Below are 21,595 nucleotides of genomic sequence, written 5' to 3'. Positions count from 1 at the left end.
GAATTGTTAAATGTTGATGAAGATAGGGAAGCTGTGATTTCGTGTATAGGGCAAGGAGGAATAACATCTTGTAGGAGTGAGGAAGAGCCAGTTGTGAGTGTGGGGGAAGTTCGTGAGGCAGTAGGTAAAATGAAAGGGGGTAAGGCAGCCGGGATTGATGGGATAAAGATAGAAATGTTAAAAGCAGGTGGGGATATAGTTTTGGAGTGGTTGGTGCAATTATTTAATAACTGTATGGAAGAGGGTAAGGTACCTAGGGATTGGCAGAGAGCATGCATAGTTCCTTTGTATAAAGGCAAAGGGGATAAAAGAGAGTGCAAAAATTATAGGGGGATAAGTCTGCTGAGTATACCTGGTAAAGTGTATGGTAGAGTTATTATTGAAAGAATTAAGAGTAAGACGGAGAATAGGATAGCAGATGAACAAGGAGGCTTTAGGAAAGGTAGGGGGTGTGTGGACCAGGTGTTTACAGTGAAACATATAAGTGAACAGTATTTAGATAAGGCTAAAGAGGTCTTTGTGGCATTTATGGATTTGGAAAAGGCGTATGACAGGGTGGATAGGGGGGCAATGTGGCAGATGTTGCAAGTGTATGGTGTAGGAGGTAGGTTACTGAAAGCAGTGAAGAGTTTTTACGAGGATAGTGAGGCTCAAGTTAGAGTATGTAGGAAAGAGGGAAATTATTTCCCAGTAAAAGTAGGCCTTAGACAAGGATGTGTGATGTCACCGTGGTTGTTTAATATATTTATAGATGGGGTTGTAAGAGAAGTAAATGCGAGGGTCTTGACAAGAGGCGTGGAGTTAAAAGATAAAGAATCACACACAAAGTGGGAGTTGTCACAGCTGCTCTTTGCTGATGACACTGTGCTCTTGGGAGATTCTGAAGAGAAGTTGCAGAGATTGGTGGATGAATTTGGTAGGGTGTGCAAAAGAAGAAAATTAAAGGTGAATACAGGAAAGAGTAAGGTTATGAGGATAACAAAAAGATTAGGTGATGAAAGATTGAATATTAGATTGGAGGGAGAGAGTATGGAGGAGGTGAATGTATTCAGATATTTGGGAGTGGACGTGTCAGCGGATGGGTCTATGAAAGATGAGGTGAATCACAGAATTGATGAGGGAAAAAGAGTGAGTGGTGCACTTAGGAGTCTGTGGAGACAAAGAACTTTGTCCTTGGAGGCAAAGAGGGGAATGTATGAGAGTATAGTTTTACCAACGCTCTTATATGGGTGTGAAGCATGGGTGATGAATGTTGCAGCGAGGAGAAGGCTGGAGGCAGTGGAGATGTCATGTCTGAGGGCAATGTGTGGTGTGAATATAATGCAGAGAATTCGTAGTTTGGAAGTTAGGAGGAGGTGCGGGATTACCAAAACTGTTGTCCAGAGGGCTGAGGAAGGGTTGTTGAGGTGGTTCGGACATGTAGAGAGAATGGAGCGAAACAGAATGACTTCAAGAGTGTATCAGTCTGTAGTGGAAGGAAGGCGGGGTAGGGGTCGGCCTAGGAAAGGTTGGAGAGAGGGGGTAAAGGAGGTTTTGTGTGCGAGGGGCTTGGACTTCCAGCAGGTATGCATGAGCGTGTTTGATAGGAGTGAATGGAGACAAATGGTTTTTAATACTTGACGTGCTGTTGGAGTGTGAGCAAAGTAACATTTATGAAGGGGTTCAGGGAAACCGGCAGGCCGGACTTGAGTCCTGGAGATGGGAAGTACAGTGCCTGCACTCTGAAGGAGGGGTGTTAATATTGCAGTTTAAAAACTGGAGTGTAAAGCACCCTTCTGGCAAGACAGTGATGGAGTGAATGATGGTGAAAGTTTTTCTTTTTCGGGCCACCCTGCCTTGGTGGGAATCGGCCAGTGTGATAATAAAAAAAAAAAAAAAAAAAAATGCATAGAAATACTAGATAAGTTTACACTAACATACATTAAGTTATTAATAGAACTAGGCATTAAAAAGCAATAAAAAAGTATAATACACATACAGTGGACCCACGGATTAAAACGTCATCGGAATAAGTAATACAGTGGACCCTCAGCTAACGATGGCATCACCTAACATTAAATCCAGCATACGATACATTTTAACGCAAAAATTTTGCCTCAGCTAACGCTAAAAAACTCACCCTAGGCGATTCGTTCGAGACGCGTCCACGTGTGGCCTAACCGCGCCTCAGTTGTCCCGTGGGTGCCAGTGTTTACAAGCTAGCCAGTGCAGTCGCATCCACGCATACAATCGGAACATTTCATATTATCACAGCGTTTTTAGTGATTGTACCTGCAAAATAAGCTACCATGGACCCCAAGAAAGCTTCTAGTGCCAACCCTGCAGGAAAAAGGGTGAGAATTACTATGGATATGAAGAAAGAGATAATTCCTAAGTACGAAAGTGGAGTGCGTGTCTCGGAGCTGGCCAGGTTGTATACCAAACCCCAATCAACCATCGCTACTATTGTGGCCAAGAAAATGACAATCAAGGAAGCTGTTCTTGCAAAAGGTGAAACTTTGTTTTCGAATAAGAGATCGCAAGTGATAGAAGATGTTGAGAGACTGTTATTGGTGTGGATAAACGAAAAATAGATAGCCTCTCTCAAGCGATCATATGTGAAAAGGCTAGGAAGTTGCATGAGGATTTAATTAAAAAAATGCCTGCAACTAGTGGTGATGCAAGTGAATTTAAGGCCAGCAAAGGTTGGTCTGAGAGATTTAAGAATCGTAGTGGCATACATAGTGCGATAAGGCATGGTGAAGCTGCCAGTTCGGACCAAAAAGCGGCTGAAAAATATGTGAAGGAATTCAAGGAGTACATAGCCAGTGAAGGACTGAAACCTGAACAAGTGTTTAATTGTGAAGAAACAGGCCTGTTTTGGAAGAAAATGTCAAGCAGGACCTACATTACTCAGGAGGAAAAGGCACTCCCAGGACATAAGCCTATGAAAGACAGGCTTACTCTCTTGATGTGTGCTAATGCTAGTGGTGATTGCAAAGTGAAGCCTTTATTGGTGCATCACAAACTCCCAGAGTGTTCAGGAAAAACAATGTCCTCAAGGCTAATTTGTGTGTGATGTGGAGGGCAAACAGTAAGGCATGGGCCACTAGAGACCTTTTCTATGACTGCTTACACCATGCATTTGCCCCCACTGTGAAAAATTACCTCCTGGAAAATAAATTGGACCTTAAGTGCCTCCTGGTATTAGACAATGCTCCTGGTCATCCTTCAGACTTGGCAGAGCGACTTTCTGGGGACATGAGCTTCATCAGGTCAAGTTTTTGCCTCCTAATACCACTCCTCTCCTGCAGCCTATGGACCAGCAGGTCATTTCAAACTTCAAAAAACTCTACACAAAAGCTGTTTCAAAAGTGCTTTGTAGTGACCACAGACACTCGATTAACTCTAAGAGAGTTTTGGAAAGATCACTTTAGTATCCTCAGTTGTGTAAACCTTACAGGTAAGGCTTGGGAAGGAGTGAACTCTGCTTGGAAGAAACTGTGGCTAGAATGTGTAGACAAAAGGGATTTTGAAGGATTTGAGGCTAACCCTGAGAAGTGTATGCCAGTTGTGGAATCAATTGAGGCATTGGGGAAGTCCTTGGGGTTTGAGGTTAGTGGGAAGGATGTGGAAGAGTTGGTGGAGGAGGACAATGAAGAACTAACCACTGATGAGCTGCAAGATCATCTTCAACAGCAAGAGGCCAGACCTGAGGAAACTGCTTCGGAGGAGGGGAGAGAGAAATTGAAGAAGTTGCCTACTTCAAAGATTAAGGAAATGTGTGCAAAGTTGCTTGAAGTGCAAACCTTTATGGATGAAAATCACCCTCACACAGCTATTGCAAGCCATGCTGGTGACTATTACAATGACAATGTTGTGAACCACTTTAGACAAATCATAAAGGAACGGGAGGTACAGGCCTTTATGGACAGATATGTTGTGCGACAGAGGTCCAATGACTCTCAAGCTGGTCCTAGTGGCATTAAAAGAAGAAGGGAAGTAACCCCGGAAAAGGACTTGATACCTCAAGTCCTAATGGAAGGGGATTTCCCTTCTATACATTAACAACTTCCACACTCTCCCCTCCTCCCATCCCATCAATCATCACCAGATCTTCAATAAAGGTAAGTGTCAGTTTGTGTGTATTAAAATTAATATTTCATGTGGTAATTTTTTTTTTTTCATACTTTGGGGTGTCTTGCACAGATTAATTTGATTTCCATTATTTCTTATGGGGAAAATTAATTCAGCTAATGATAATTTCAGCATACAATGAGCTTTCAGGAACGGATTAATATTGTTAGCCGAGGGTCCACTGTACTCGGAATAAGTAACGTTTTTGCATCAAAATATTGGCTTAGTGAATGTCACTGAATTCGATACAAGTCATTCGTCAGGGCCGCTCAGGCCCCGACACTCCATGTACAGCCAGTGTGTCATTGTTTACCAGCCAGTGAGGATGATCCCACACGTTCATACAATACATTTTGTATTATTCCATTCTTTTTTAGTGCTTGTAACTGCTAAATAAGCCACCATGGGCCCAAAGAAAGCTTCTAATGCCAGCCAGCCCTTTGGTAAAGAGCTGAGAGAGAGGGGAGAATGTGCCTTTTTCAGTGATTCTGCAATATGTATGATACTAAAGCAGCAGGAGTCTATAAAGGCTATAGTGCAGCCAGCGATAAAGCGTAGCAATAACAGTGTAGCAGGTAAGTTAAGCGATTAATCGATAGAAAAAGGATAGCACAAAACTGACTCCTCTATAGTTGTTGGAGGTATATAGGGCTACTGACTAACACCGCCGGCTCTGCTGACGCCTTCACCACCACTATATAAGGCTTATCTTTCAGTGGCCCTTATACACCCAACAACAAACAACACACCACCACTCGTGATCTTCTTAATGCCATATTTTATTCATTCTAGAGTATATCATGTTTCTGTTATTAATATTGTTTATTATGTCATATTAGATGAATTGTGCTAGATAAATAAGCTGTAGAGCGGGTATTAGTGTCATATTGAAGGACTATCTTGTCCTGTCTCCCAACACAATTCTTAACATACACCAGACACAGACCTCTCTGTAACACTTTTTTGAGCGACAGGGGTCCAGTGACTCAAGCTGGGCCTAGTGGGATTAAAAAACAAAAAAGGGAAGTAACCCAGGATAAGGACTTGGTGCCTGAAGTCATTATGGAGTGGGATTCCCCTTCCAAACAATTGTAAACTCCTCCATCCTCTCCCCTCCTCCTGTCTTCCATACATCACCATGTATTCAATAAAGGTAAGTATGATGTTATTATTGTTTTATTCTTCATGTATCATTGTTTTTCTGTGTAGGTAAATGTAGGTAAAATGTAGGTAAAAGTAGGTCTTAGACAGGGATGTGTAATGTCACCATGGTTGTTTAATATATTTATAGATGGGGTTGTAAAAGAAGTAAATGCTAGGGTGTTCGGGAGTGGGGTGGGATTAAATTATGGGGAATCAAATTCAAAATGGGAATTGACACAGTTACTTTTTGCTGATGATACTGTGCTTATGGGAGATTCTAAAGAAAAATTGCAAAGGTTAGTGGATGAGTTTGAAAATGTGTGTAAAGGTAGAAAGTTGAAAGTGAACATAGAAAAGAGTAAGGTGATGAGGGTATCAAATGATTTAGATAAAGAAAAATTGGATATCAAATTGGGGAGGAGGAGTATGGAAGAAGTGAATGTTTTCAGATACTTGGGAGTTGACGTGTCAGCGGATGGATTTATGAAGGATGAGGTTAATCATAGAATTGATGAGGGAAAAAAGGTGAGTGGTGCGTTGAGGTATATGTGGAGTCAAAAAACGTTATCTATGGAGGCAAAGAAGGGAATGTATGAAAGTATAGTAGTACCAACACTCTTATATGGATGTGAAGCTTGGGTGGTAAATGCAGCAGCGAGGAGACGGTTGGAGGCAGTGGAGATGTCCTGTCTAAGGGCAATGTGTGGTGTAAATATTATGCAGAAAATTCGGAGTGTGGAAATTAGGAGAAGGTGTGGAGTTAATAAAAGCATTAGTCAGAGGGCAGAAGTGGGGTTGTTGAGGTGGTTTGGTCATTTAGAGAGAATGGATCAAAGTAGAATGACATGGAAAGCATATAAATCTATAGGGGAAGGAAAGAGGGGTAGGGGTCGTCCTCGAAAGGGTTGGAAAGAGGGGGTAAAGGAGGTTTTGTGGGTGAGGGGCTTGGACTTCCAGCAAGCGTGCATGAGCGTGTTAGATAGGAGTGAATGGAGACAAATGGTACTTGGGACCTGACGATCTGTTGGAGTGTGAGCAGGGTAATATTTAGTGAAGGGATTCAGGGAAACCGGTTATTTTCATATAGTCGGACTTGAGTCCTGGAAATGGGAAGTACAATGCCTGCACTTTAAAGGAGGGGTTTGGGATATTGGAAGTTTGGAGGGAGATGTTGTGTATCTTTATATGTATATGCTTCTAAACTGTTGTATCCTGAGCACCTCTGCAAAAGCAGTGATAATGTGTGAGTGAGGTGAAAGTGTTGAATGATGATGAAAGTATTTTCTTTTTGGGGATTTTCTTTCTTTTTTTGGGTCACCCTGCCTCGGTGGGAGACGACCGACTTGTTGAAAAAAAAAAAAAAAAAATGTATATTTCATGTAGAAAACATTTTTTTAATACTTTTGGGTGTCTGAAACAGATTAATTGGATTTCAATTATTTCTTATGAGGAAATTAATTTGGAATAAGTAAGATTCAGGATAAGTCACTCTCTCCAGAATGGATTAATTACGCAATCCGGGCGTCCACTGTATAGTACACTCATTACTTACCTTAAAATATTCGTAGTCTTAATCTAGGGTGAGATGATTAGCATTTCTTGTAAGAAATCAAGTGTGGTACGTATGGTAGCCAGCCAGGCTACCATACCAGACCACCCCACCCACACAATATTCTATGACATTTAAGCATCCCAGAGTGATAAAATGCATATACAGTTCACTCTTCAGCAAACATTGTTAAAATTAATGCTCTGGGTCAGTTTAAAAATTTTTAAGATTAGATCTGTTGATGTAATGTAGATCTGTCAACTACTATACTTATATCTGTTAGCTTAATGTTGATTTGTTAATTACTATATATTTGTTAATGTAGACTTATCTACTTTACATCTGTTAGTGGAGGAGTTGAAGGTTTCGGAGACCACTCCTTTATTTATGAACCGATTACATTCATTTTTGGTGTACTATTAGAAGCTTATATTAAAGAGCCTTTGCTGAAGTTTCAATCATATCGGCCAAAAAGGAAATGAAATATGCAAAATTTACGAAAAATTACATTTGGCAGTACTCAAGTACTCAGTGGTACTTGGAAAAGTGGTTTTGACACTTTCTGCTGATAGAACACTTCTAATTCCATCATATTTGAAGCTCCAATTATATAATAAATCTTACGTTCATGCTAAAAAAAATAAAGTTTCATAACTTTTTTGACATTTTGGAAGATGTCGGTCTTGTTGCCCACACAAATCTGAAAATATTTGGGATAGTTCAGAAAGGTACCACAAAACTTGTAAAGCAATCATTCTTCTATGTTTGTTATGAAAATCAAGTCAATCCATTCAAAAATAAGGATAGAGAATCCATAAATAGGTAAATAACTTACTTTCGAGATATAGGCCGAAGCGCGCGGCACCCCAGGTGCCCGGGAAATTTTTTTTTTCCCCGAAAAATTCGCTTTATTTTACACTTTTTGCGTGACCTACGAGTGTTTATTACAGTTGACCATTGTAAATCCGTTTTCTCTCATCACTGATGAGAGAGGTCGGACCCTCTCTTCACCTTCAGGGGAAATATCGATAGAAATTTTTTCCTTGGGGCGTCATATTATGCTATATATTATTTTTTAAGGTGTACTTTTTATGTTTATATGCTATTATTATATTGCATTATATCATAATAGATCAATTGTGATAGATAAATAAGCCTTATAATTGATATTAGCGTGGGTATGGAATATTTTGTTGGCTGGAGGTGTCGGCCATTTTGGGTACTATACCCAGGGTACCTGATTGGTTACTTGATCATATTAGCTCTGGCCACTCTGGCATGATCTCAGATGGTGAATTTGTATTATATTAGACAAAGATATAAGAAAACGATAACAATAACACGGGGGAAAAACGTAAACAAAGCCGAGTCAGCGCTTCTTACGCAATATGTCACGTCAGCGCTGTCACCATGCCTGTTATAAATGGCTGTAATTCCTTTTAGAAACATCGTACAAGGATAATAATTATACCAGAGTGTAGCCAGAAAGTTCAGCTATTTTTTGGTAACAATAACTCAATTTTCATGTTTCTTCGAGTGTTTTCTCTCTCCACGCTCCGAAACCTTTAACTTCCCCTTAAGCACGAAATTCGGGGTTCCATTGTATAAATAGAAGTAGCAAGGCATACCTGCAATCTTGCATGTTTACGAGACAGAAAAAGAAATTGTCGAAGTGTCCTTAAATCAGAAAAATGTTAAAAAATAGCAAAAAAGTAATAAAGTACTCTACTATGCCCCTAGTATAGTACCATACATACAATTTACAGATATACTGCAATAAACATTGAAAATAAAGAAGATTAAATAATTTAACCAGTGGATTTTGTTTATAATTTTTAAGTCTGCTATATCGAAGGTTTACTGTAAACAAAATAAAAATTTAGGCTTTCTTTTCAAATTTTGTCGATTATTTACAATTTAAAATCATATTGCATAAAACCATAAACAATTATTAAACATTATTATTAATGATAACAACACAACAGATTTACATAAACTTACATGCACATCTCCTGCTAAAGTTTCATAAGTGTCCTTTAAAACAGACCAGTTTTGTCTACCAAGAGTTAATGCAACAGCTGGCAGTGAATAAGCACAATGTCTTGTTAATTCATTGTCAACTGTTTCAGCTCTCATTGGGTCTGTCATGCTGATGTAGTGCTCCAACAAAGTCTGAAAAAAAAGTAAAAAATAGAATTCACAAAAAATACTCAGCCACAAACTACCTCTCCCCATATATTCAATGATTACTTTATTAGGTACACCAGTACCCCACTTGTTAATGCAAATATCTAATCAACCAATCACATAGCAGCACCTCAATGCTTGTAAGCATGCAGACATAGTTATGAGGTTCAGCTGTTGTTCAGACTGAACATAAGAATTGGAAAGAAATGTGACACTGACTCTGGAATGATTATTGGTACCAGATGGTGTGGTTTGAGTGTCTCAGAAACTGCTGATCTCCTGGGATTTTAATGCACTACAGTCTCTGAGAGTTTACAGAGAATGGTGTGAAAAACACAAACATCCAGTGAGCAGCAGTTCTGAGTGAAAACACCTACGGCTTTGAAGCCAGGGTTTGTGCCATAGTTCTATTCCATAATTCTAGCAACTTCAAATTTAGCGCAAGAAGGCTGGTAGGCCTACATCTAAGAGAATGGGTCTGCGTGGTCAATGTGTGCAGTAAACAAAAAAAATTGGGGCACCCGCATAGCATTGTGGGAATGCCATCTCAGTACACTTTGTTCATCATGCCTTGTGGTAAGGAAGCTCTCACTCCCCAGCGAACTGGGAATCTCGTCTTCCCAAGTGATAGTTCTAACATGGATGGAAGTGGATCTGAAGAGGAATTCTATGCTTTTGAACAATTTGTGACCGAAAGTAATGCTAAGAATATCAAAAATTATGCCGAAAATCCTGACGACCCTCAACCTTCTACCTCTGGTTCTGGTGCGTCTCAGTCACGTTCAGTTGTACCTCGTCGCAAAAGAAAACAAATATTTTCACGTGGCCAGGCCTCGGATTTGAGTAATAGTGATGATAGTGAGGACTCACATTCACCAGTAAAGCATCAGTTTATACGACACTGCATGCGCTCGGGTAGTGTACCATATGCAATTCCAAGGGGACAGAGTACATCCCATGGCCCTACACCTGGAATAGACAGTGAAAGTGACAATGATGTGGCTGAAATTGGGATGGATAGACCACATGCATCAGTAGGTGGTGGTGGTGGTGGTGCCATGGGTATGCAGCACCAGCCCAGGCTGGGACCCACGCCGCTGACTCAGCAGGTCCAGGACAAAGGGCATCGTCAACTAGCCCCACACCACAACCTGCACAACCACAACTACAACCAGCTTATGATGTCCAGTACCCACCAGCAAACCGTAGTGAGAACAATGACTGAACCATATCTTGGTAAGGGGATTATTTCATATACTGAAAACTGGGACACAAGCCCCTTACTCGCCGATTTCTTGCAAGCAAACATGACAAGATGTGTGTGGCACAGTGCGTTCTAACTGTAAACATATACCCAGGTTCAACGCAGGCGCTCCAAGTGGTGAGGTGCAGGTGTTTGCTGCCAATGATATCATGGCATTATGGTGGCATGACAAACGAGATGTCACATTGCTGACATCCATTCACCATAATTAAATGAAAGACAGTGCCAAGGTGGATAGATTGACGAATGAACCTATTCTAAAACCAGCGACAGTGATTGACTACACACAAAACATGCATTTGGTTGACAAATGTGATATGCAAATTGCCTTTGCCGATTGTGTTTGTAAGAGTTACAAGTGGTACACAAAACTTTTCTTCCATCTCTTGAACATTTTAATGCTCAATGCATATAATATGTACCAAATGAAGACTGGCAACAGACCACTGTATGGTGAATCTTGTTTATCTGTCATCAGACAACTAATAATCAAGTACCAGGTAACACCACCTGCTATACAAAACCATCCACAAATTGATCACTGATTACTCGCTCATTTGAGGCGGGAAGGTGATCCCTTCCTAATACAGCTTCCTTCAACTAAGAAGAAATGGGCTCAGAAGAGATGTTTTGTCTGTTCACAAACAAAATGACGGCCACAAAGATGCAAAGACACACGGTTTAATGTGCGAGGAATTTAAGACACAACTGTGCATGATACTTTGTTTCAAAGACTTCCACAGACTGCAGCAGTTCTAAGAACATGTCCAGTAACTGTACATATGTAAATATTTTTTTTTTTATTATCACACTGGCCTATTCCCACCAAGGCAGGGTGGCCCGAAAAAGAAAAACTTTCACCATCATTCACTCCATCACTGTCTTGCCAGAAGGGTGCTTTACATTACAGTTTTTAAACTGCAACATTAACACCCCTCCTTCAGAGTGCAGGCACTGTACTTCCCATCTCCAGGACTCAAGTCCGGCCTGCCGGTTTCCCTGAACCCCTTCATAAATGTTACTTTGCTCACACTCCAACAGCACGTCAAGTATTAAAAACCATTTGTCTCCATTCACTCCTATCAAACACGCTCATGCATGCCTGCTGGAAGTCCAATAGATATATGTAAATACAGCGGTCCCTCAATAATCGTCCGGCCTGAAAGTCGTCGATTTCGGAAATATGTAGTCTCATTATTTCGTCTAAACATTGGCTCGCAAATGGTCCGTTAACTCACTAATCGTCTTTCGTCCTGGACGCATACTCATGGCTCTGAGCCATTCCCAGCCAGTGTGCCATTGTTTACCAGTGAGTGACGATCCCCTCACATGTTCATATGAAATATTTCATAATATTCCATTCATTTTAGTACTCGCAAGTGCTAAATAAGCTACCATGGCTCCAAAGAAAGCTCCTAGTGCCAAGCCTTTGGTAAAGAAGGTGAGAAATACGATTGAATTTAAGAAAAACATCATTGAATATGAAAGTGGCGTACATGTGGGCGAACTGGCCAGGATGTATAACAAATCACGTACAACCATATCTTCCATCATAGCCAAGAAAAAGGAAATCAAGGAAGCTGTTGTTGCAAAGGGGGTAAATATGCTGACAAAAATGAGATCACCAGTACTCGAAGATGTTGAGAAGTTATTATTGGTGTGGATAAACGAGAAACAATTAGCTTATTTGTGAAAAGGCTAGGCAGTTGCATGACGATTTGGTAAAGAAATTGCCTGCAACTAGTGGTGATGTGAGTGAATTTAAGGCCAGCAAAGGCTGGTTTGAGAGATTTAAGAAGTGTACTGGCATACACAGTGTGATAAGGCATGGTGAGGCTGCCAGTTTGGACCAAAAAGCAGCTGAAAAATATGTGCAGGAATTCAAGGAGTACATAGAGGCTGAAGGACTGAAACCTGAACAAGTGTTCAATTGTGATGAAGAGAGAGATAGAAGAAGGTGCCTTCTTCAGAAATTAAGGAGATTTTTGAAATGTGGGGTAGGATGGAAAGTTTTAGGGAGAAACATCACCCTGAGAAGGATGTTGCAAGCCATATTGGCAACTTGTACAGTGACAGAGTCTTGGCCCATTTTAGGGAAGTTTTAAAGAGACGCCAGAAACAGAGCTCTCTGGACAGTTTTTTTGCGAGACAGGACTCCAGTGACTCTCAAACTGGTCCTAGTGGCATTAAGAAACAGAGAAGAGAAATAACCCCAGAAAAGCACTTGGTACCTGAGGTGTTGATGGAAGGGGATTCCCCTTCCAAACAGTAATCCAATCTCTCTCCTCCTCCAGTCTTCCATACACTAAGAAGAATTGCCAATAAAGGTAAGTGTTATGCTGTTAATGTTTCATTCATCTTGTCCCATTGTATTGTTTATGTACTACATCTATATTTCAAGTAAAAAAATTTTTTGTTTTAATACTTCTGGGTGCCGGGAAATGATTAATTGTATTTACATTATTTCTTATGGAGAAAATTGATTCAAAAATCGTCTATTTCGATAATAGTCCCACTTCCAGGAACGGATTAAGGATGATAATTGAGGGACCACTGTATATAATATACAACATTTTTCCATGTTTTCTGGTGTAAACAAGTTTTGTAAACAAGTTTTGTAAACAATATAATGATGAAAATATTAGTGAGGTTACTGTGTTGAATACAATGAATGTACATATACACATTATGCATTATACTGGTCTCACAGGCCACAAAAGTTACTGGAAAAATCATTAGAAAAGAAAAAAGTAACAAAAAATTAAAGTAAAAAAATGCAACTTTATCGAAGTCTCTGATGTTGCCGTCACGCAGTCACTGAGAGTCAACTTCATGCCTCTATATCTCAATAATTAATGATCAGAAATTTTTTGTTTGTATGTTTATTACCTCTAGAAAAATATCTGTAACCGTCTCACAGTCGAGACCTCTGATCACAAACCTTCTCTCAGTGTCGAAAAATATTAAAAAATATTTTTCTTACCAAAATCTTAAGAGCATTTTTTTGATTGTTTTATAAGAAAAAAAAATTTGCTTGTGATCCGTACTTACCGAGATACAGAAGCGTGAAGCTGACAGAAAGTGAACCGCTTATGGCAAACTCGGCAACTGCCGCTCACTCAGTATTATTATTTTTGCTTTAATTCAATTTTATTTAATTTTCTAATATTTTATTTTTGCAAGTAACTTTTGTGGCCTGTGAAACTAATACAGTGGACCCCCGCTTTACGATCACCTCCCAATGCGACCAATTATGTAAGTGTATTTATGTAAGTGTGTTTGTACATGTATGTTTGGGGGTCTGAAATGGACTAATCTAATTCACAACATTCCTTATGGGAACAAATTCGTTCAGTACTGGCACCTGAACATACTTCCGGAATGAAATAATATCGTAAACCGGGGGTCCACTGTATAATGCATAATGTATATACAGTAGGGCCCCACTTATACGGCTGGTTAAGTTCCAGGCTACTGCCAGAAAGCAGAACGCCATTTTTTTTCCATTTATAAATGCATATAAATGCCAGGTAACAAGTTTACACTAACATATATTATGTTAGCAATAGAGCTAGGCATTAAAAACAATAAAACGTAAAATACACACACAGCACACCCATTATTTACCTTAAAATATTTGTAGTCTTAATGTAGGGTGAGAGGTGAGTTTAATTTGTAGGAAATCAGGTCTGGGAGGGAGGGTAGCCAGCCAGGTCAGCCGACCCCACCCACACGTAATATACTACATTTAATTTAAGCTCCCCAGAGCGATAAAATACACATACAGTACATTCATTACCTTAAAATATTTGTAGGAAGTCAGGTTTGGGAAGTATGACAGCCAGCCAGGGCAGCCCTCCCCATCCCACCCACACGTAATAGTATACTACTGTACTACAATATTTAAGTAAGATTAGGGACAAGATAGACCCACTTAAGAGTAACTCAGGTCAGATCACTGACAGTGATAAGGATATGTGTGAAATTTTCAATTCTTACTTCCTCTCAGTTTTTACTCAGGAAGATACTAGAGAAATTCCAGAAATAGATTATGTGGAACAGAACGATAATAAACTATGCACGACTGAGGTAACTAGTGACATGGTCCTCAGACAAATAGAGAAATTAAAATCTAACAAATCCCCAGGCCCTGATCAACTGTTTGCAAGGGTGATAAAGGAATGTAAAAAGGAACTTAGCATACCTTGGGCTAATCTTTTCATGATATCACTACAAACTGGCATAGTGCCTGACAAGAGGAAAATGGCAAATGTAATAAGTACCTATTTACAAGGCTGGTGACAGGTTCATAGCTTCAAACTATAGACCAATAATCATTACCCCCATAGTGGGAAAATTTGTAGAATCAATAATTGCCGAAGCAATTCGTAGCCATCTCGAAAGGCATAAATTGATTAATGAATCTCGGCACGGTTTACAAAGGAACGTTCCTGTCTTACAAATTTACAAACTTTCTTCAGTAATGTATTTGAGGAGGTAGATCAAGGTATTGAATATGATATTGTGCATATGGACTTCAGTAAGGCTTTCGATAGAGTTCCACATCAGAGGCTATTGAGAAAACTTAAGGCACACAGAATAGGAGGAGAAATTTTTTCCTGGGTTGAGGCATGGTTGACGAATAGGCAGCAGAGAATTTGCATAAATGGGGAGAAATCAGAATGGGGGCACGTCACGAGCGGTGTTCCTCAGTGGTCAGTGTTGGGCCCCTTGTTGTTCACAATCTACATAAACGACATAGATGAGGGAATAAATAGCGACATAAGCATATTTGCTGATGAGATGACACCAAAATAGGCTGTCCAATTCATTCTAATGAGGACACTAGCGCACTCCAGGATGATTTGAATAAACTGATGCAGTGGTCGGAGAAGTGGCAGATGCAGTTTAATATAGACAAATGCAAAGTTCTAAATGTTAGAAAGGAAAATAACCATGCCACATATAAACTAAATAATGTAGATCTTAATATTATGGATTGCAAGAAGGATTTAGGAGTTCTGGTTAGTAGTAATCTAAAACCAAGACAACAGTGCATTAGTGTTCACAATAAAGCTAACAGAATCCTTGGCTTCAAAGCAAGAAGTATAAATAATAGAAGTCCTCAGGTTGTTCTTCAACTCTATATATCTTTGGTTAGGCCTCATTCAGATTATACTGCACAGTTTTGGTCACTGTATTACAGAATGGATATAAATCCACTGGAAAACATACAAAAGAGGACGACAAAGGTGATCCCATGTATCAGAAGTCTTCCCTATGAGGATAGACTGAGGACCCTGAATCTGCACTCTCTAGAAAGGCGTAGAATTAGGGGGGATATGACTGAGGTGTATAAATGGAAATCAGGAATTAATAAAGGGGATGTAAATATTGGCAGTTTGGAGGGATATGTTGTGTATCTTTATATGTGTATGCTTCTAAACTGTTGTATCCTGAGCACCTCTGCAAAAACAGTGATAATGTGCGAGTGTGGTGAAAGTGTTGAATGATGATGAAAGTATTTTCTTTTTGGGGATTTTCTTTCTTTTTTGGGTCACCCTGCCTCGGTGGGAGACGGCCGACTTGTTGAAAAAAAAAAAAAAAAATGTAAATAGCATACTAAAAGTATCTATCTTAGACAAGACTTGCAGCAATGGCTTTAAATTGGAAAAATTCAGATTCAGGAAGGATAGAGGAAAGCACTGGTTTGGTAATAGATTTGTGGATGAGTGGAACAAACTCCCGAGTACTGTCATAGATGCTTATACCTTGTGTAGTTTTAAAAATAGGTTGGATAAATACAAGAGTGGGTGTGGGCAGGTGTGAGTGGGACCTAACTAGCTTGTGCTACTAGGTCGGATGCATTGCTCCTCCCTTAAATGACGTGTCTGACCTCACTAGGTCAAGGCACTGGCTTAAACCGGTGGGAGAATTGGAGCTGCCTCGCACAGGCCAGTAGGCCTGTTGCAGTGTTCCTTCTTTCTTATGTTCTTAATTAAAGCTCCCCAGAGTGATAAAATACATATACACCTACCATCCGACTTACGACCTGCTCGACATACGACCATTCGACTTACGACCGTGTTTTTTATGCCAAATTTTTGGGAAATAAACAACAGTTTGTGTTGTACACAGCATTTATCCTAAACCTTACACTATAAAATACAGTACTAACAGCATAAAAAGTAAAGTAAAAAATGAAATACCAAAATACAACAATAAAATAAAAGTCATTACAAAAATGTGATGTTGATATTCAGTAGTAAGGTTCAAGTTACGTCCATTTCGACTTACAACCAGTTTGTCAGAACCAAACTCGGTCGTAAGTCGGATGGTACCTGTACAGTACATTCATTAATTACCTTAAAATATTTGTAGTCTTAACCCTTTGACTGTCGCGGCCGTACATATATGTCTTACGAGGTACCGTGTTTGACGTATATATACTCATAAATTCTAGCGGCTTCAAATCAAGAAGGAGAAAGCTGGTAGGCCCACATGTGAGTGAATGGGTCTGTGTGGTCAGTGTGCACCACATAAAAAAAATCCTGGAGCACGCAGTGCATAATGAGAAAAAAAAAACTCCGACCGTTTTTTAATTAAAATGCCGACCCAGGGAAGGGCCCCCCCTCACGCTCACTCTAAACCTCTCCTCCAACCACCCCCAACAAGAGGGAAGGGTCCCCCCCCCCACTCGCACCCCTAACCTCTTTCCACAGATCCCCACCTCCCAGCACATACAATCCCAGGTCACCACCCAAAACAACCCACTGCATAAAACTGCCCAGGATAAGATAAATGGAAGTGAACATGGACAAAAATAAGATCTGCTGCATATGTAAAAATTTTTTTGGAGAAATATTAGGGGCACTGATTGTGAAATATGTGGTAAAACATCCAATATATCATTCATGAGAAATGACCTAAAACAAGAAAGACATTTCTGAATTTGCCCCAATGAGTTGGAAAGCTGGTCGGGCATAAGAGAAGTACTGAAAAGTGAAAACCTAGAAAGCATAAGAAAGTTCCTAAGGAGCTTGCCAGATATATACAAAGAGTGGAAAACAAGGTGTAAAGAACAAGAAAAGGAGAAAAGAGAAAATTAAATGGGCCTGGTTTGATATGTCCCATTGTGCTGCCCATCCGTCCTATCTGTAGCATTTTCCCTTTTTCTCTCTTTCTTAGGTCTGATCGTTTCTCTTCATGTCTGAAAAAGATTGCTGTTCGTTTTCCTGCTCTAGCTTTCTCGTCCTCCATTTCCTAGATGTTGCATATGGCTCTATTGTGTATTCGGCCCTGATGGGCCGAATACACAATACACACACATGCAACATCTGGGCATCTTTAATGTAGACGTTTCGCCATCTGGTGGCTTTATCAATACAAATTCTAGGACATAACTTGAAGACAGGGACTGATTACCTCATCTTTTGTATATACAGTGGACGCCCGACATTCGATGGCATCGACATTCGATAAATCCGACATTCGATGCATTTCAATGCAAAAATTTTGCCTCGACATTCGATGGAAAACCCGACATTCGATACGATTTGTACGAGACGTGTCCACATGTGGCCTGAACTGCCCCGTGTGTGCCAGTGTTTACAAGCCCGCCAGTGTGCGCGCATCTAAGGATACATTCGGTACATTCCATATTATCACTGTTTTTGGTGCTTGTTTCTGCAAAATAAATCACCATGGACCCCAAGAAAGCTTCTAGTGCCAACCCTGTGGTAAAAAGGGTGAGAATTAGTATGGAAATTAAGAAAGATTTTGAAGGGTTTGGGGCTAACCCTGAGAAGCCTATGCCAGTTGTGGACTTCATTGTGCCTACTTCAAAAATTAAGGAAATGTGTGCAAAGTGGGTTGAACTGCAAACCTTTACGGATGAAAATCACCCTAACACAGCTATTGCAAGCCGTGCTGGTGACTATTACAATGACAATGTTATGGCCCATTTTAGACAAATCTTAAAGGAACGGCAACAGAGGTCCAGTGACTCTCAAGCTGGTCCTAGTGGCATTAAAAGAAGAAGGGAAGTAACCCTGGAAAAGGACTTGCTACCTCAAGTCCTAATGGAAGGGGATTCCCCTTCTAAACAGTAACAACTTCGACACACTCCCCTCCTCCCATCCCATCAATCATCACCAGATCTTCATTAAAGGTAAGTGTCAATTATTCTGTTGTTATTCTATTGTTATTGTTGTTATTGTAATTATTCTATTGCATTAAACTTAATATTTCATGTGGTAAATTTTTTTTCATACTTCTGGGTGTCTTGCACGGATTAATTTGATTTCCATTATTTCTTATGGGGAAAATTAATTCTACTTTCGATATTTTCGACATTCGATAGCTCTCAGGAACGGATTAGTATCAAATGTCAAGAGTCCACTGTAGTTCTACTGTCTTCAAATTATGGCCTAGAATTTGCACTGATAAAACCACTGGACGGTGAAACGTCTACATTAAAGATACCCAGATCTTGTCGGTATTGTATACCTTTCATGCACACCTAATGTTACTGGTGATGGTACCCAGTGTTAGTAGTGATGGTATCCAGTGTTGGTGGTAATGGTACCCAGTGTTAGTGGTGATGGTACCCAGTGTTAGTGGTGATGGTACCTAGTGTTAGTGGTGATAGTACCCAGTGTTAGTGGTGATGGTGCCCAGTGTCAGTGGTGATGGTACCCAGTGTCAATGGTGATTGTACCCAGTGTCAGTGGTGATTGTACCCAGTGTCAGTGGTGATTGTACCCAGTGTTAGTGGTGATGGTCCCCAGTGTCAGTGGTGATAGTACCCAGTGTCAGTGGTGATGGTACCCAGTGTCAGTGGTGATGGTACCCAGTGTCAGTGGTGATGGTACCAAGTGTTAGTGGTGATGGTACCTAGTGTTAGTGGTGATAGTACCCAGTGTTAGTGGTGATGGTACCCAGTGTTAGTGGTGATGGTACCTAGTGTTAGTGGTGATAGTACCCAGTGTTAGTGGTGATGGTACCCAGTGTTAGTGGTGATGGTACCCAGTGTCAGTGGTGATGGTACCAAGTGTTAGTGGTGATGGTACCCAGTGTCAATGGTGATGGTACCCAGTGTCAGTGGTGATTGTACCCAGTGTTAGTGGTGATGGTACCCAGTGTTAATGGTGATGGTACCTAGTGTTAGTGGTGATGGTACCTAGTGTTAGTGGTGATGGTACCTAGTGTTAGTGGTGATGGTACCCAGTGTTAGTGGCGATGGTACCTAGTGTTAGTAATGATGGCTTACAAGAATCTATGTACTGTTCACCTTCAACTCATCAGGCCTAACAAGTACTGCAATTTTTCCCCAGAAGATGCCTGCTAAAACTGGGTGTGCCATATATGGTGGAAAACACAGTAATAGGTCCTAGACTCATGGTCACTCACACTTACTAATATGAAGTTGCCCATCTGAATGTCAGGATTAGTTTCCATTATGGAAACATTACTTCCAGTGAGCAAGATAGCATAAACATTTATTGGATGCTTATTGATGTTTAATAAACTGTTTTTTAATATGCTGGTCATCTCCCATCAAGGTAAGGCGATGCGAATAATAAACACTTTCAATATCATTCACTCTATCACTGTCTTGCCAAATGCATGACAATACTACAGTCCAGATGCCCCTCCAAACTGCAAATATCCTCACCCTACACATTAAATAAACACTGATAATATTTGTGACTGAAAAGAAACCATATGAATTGTAAAATATTGGGAAAATATTCCTAGTTAAAAAATAAGTGAAATTAGAAATGAAAAGTTATGGTTCAGGAATATAAGTCTTTACATTGTATGGGTGTCTATGGTACAATATGTTCAGAGCTGCTAACACCTGAGTTACAACAAACTTTCAGGAATGCAGCAAGGTGGCAAATGGTGACCTGCTGTAGCTCTTTTTCCTGTATTACTGTACAGTGGACCCCCGGTTCGAGATGCCATCGGTATCCAATAAATCCGGTATGCGATGCATTATATCGCAAAAATTTTGCCTCGGTTCCCGTTAAAAAACCCGGTATACGATTCGTCTGAGACGTGTCCACGTATGTGCCAGTGTTTACAAGCCAGCCAGTGTGCTCGCATCTAAGGATACATTCGGTACATTCCACATTATCACAGTGTTTTTGGTGCCTGTTTCTTCAAAGTAAGTCACCATGGGCCCCAAGAAAGCTTCTAGTGCCAACCCTTCGAGAAAAAGGGTGCTAATGACTATTGAAATGAAGAAAGAGATAATTGCAAAGTACGAAAGTGGAGTGCGTGTGTCGGAGCTGGCCAGGTTGTATACAAAACCCCAATCAACCAGGAAAATGGCAATCAAGGAAGCTGTTGTTGCAAAAGGTGCAACTGTGATTACAAAACAGCGACCGCAAGTGTTAGAAGATGTTGAGAGACTGTTATTGGTGTGGATAAATGAAAAACAGATAGCAGGAGATAGGCTGGGCAGTTGCATGACGATTTGGTAAAGAAATTGCCTGCAACTAGTGGTGATGTGAGTGAATTTAAGGCCAGCAAAGGTTGGTTTGAAAGATTTAAGAATCGTAGTGGCATACATAGTGTGATTAGGCATGGTGAGGCTGCCAGTGACTCTCAAGCTGGTCCTAGTGGCATTAAAAGAAGAAGGGAAGTAACCCCGGAAAAGGACTTGCTACCTCAAGTCCTATTGGAAGGGGATTCCCCTTCTAAACATTAACAACTCGACACTCTCCCCTCCTCCCATCCCATCAATCATCACCAGATCTTCATTAAAGGTAAGTGTCATGTATTCTATTGTTAGTAGAGTACTACAAACTGTGCATGTCTTCTTCAGTTTGTGTGCATTATGTCAGCATAGTTGCTGATCCACGTACATGTGTTGTATGTATAGATTAGTTGAGTATCATAGTACCATCCATGTGCTTTATATAGAAGCTCCCTAGGCCTGTGACTGTATGACATCATGGGGTACAGCTTGAGGCAGTGAGACGAGCTGCCTCGCTCTCACTCGGCGTATAGACATCCAGGCAGTAACACGGCAGGCTGGGCCCATCCCTTACTTACCACAGTCTGACAATATATATATCGTTACCATCCAACAAGTGAGTTTACCTTATCCATCATTCTCCTACCGAACCCCCTACGACAATTAAACATAATATTTCATGTGGTAAAATTTTTTTTTTCATACTTTTGAGTGTCTTGCACGGATTAATTTGATTTTCATTATTTATTATGGGGAAAATTGATTCATTTTCCGATATTTTTGGTTTACGATAAGCTCTCAGGAACAGATTAATATCGCAAACCGGGGGTCCACTGTATTTCTTTTCCAA

General features: G+C 40.3%; 1 protein-coding gene across 4 annotated transcripts in view; it reads right to left on the bottom strand.

Moving 5' to 3' along the window:
- LOC128705977 (Protein phosphatase PP2A regulatory subunit A) overlaps positions 1-21,595 on the bottom strand; it is a 649,426-nt gene that overhangs the window by 26,365 nt on the left and 601,466 nt on the right. For all 4 annotated transcript variants that reach the window (XM_053801054.2, XM_053801049.2, XM_053801060.2 and 1 more), the window contains one exon: positions 8,810-8,980. In XM_053801054.2, coding sequence (XP_053657029.1) covers positions 8,810-8,980 — 171 coding nt within the window. The remainder of the gene's footprint in view (positions 1-8,809; positions 8,981-21,595) is intronic.

This window comes from Cherax quadricarinatus, chromosome 3 (genome assembly GCF_038502225.1).
Source record: "Cherax quadricarinatus isolate ZL_2023a chromosome 3, ASM3850222v1, whole genome shotgun sequence".
Classification (NCBI taxonomy): domain Eukaryota; kingdom Metazoa; phylum Arthropoda; class Malacostraca; order Decapoda; family Parastacidae; genus Cherax; species Cherax quadricarinatus.
The sequence above is the reverse complement of the archived record's forward strand: the minus strand, read 5'-3'. Positions and strand labels throughout refer to the sequence as shown.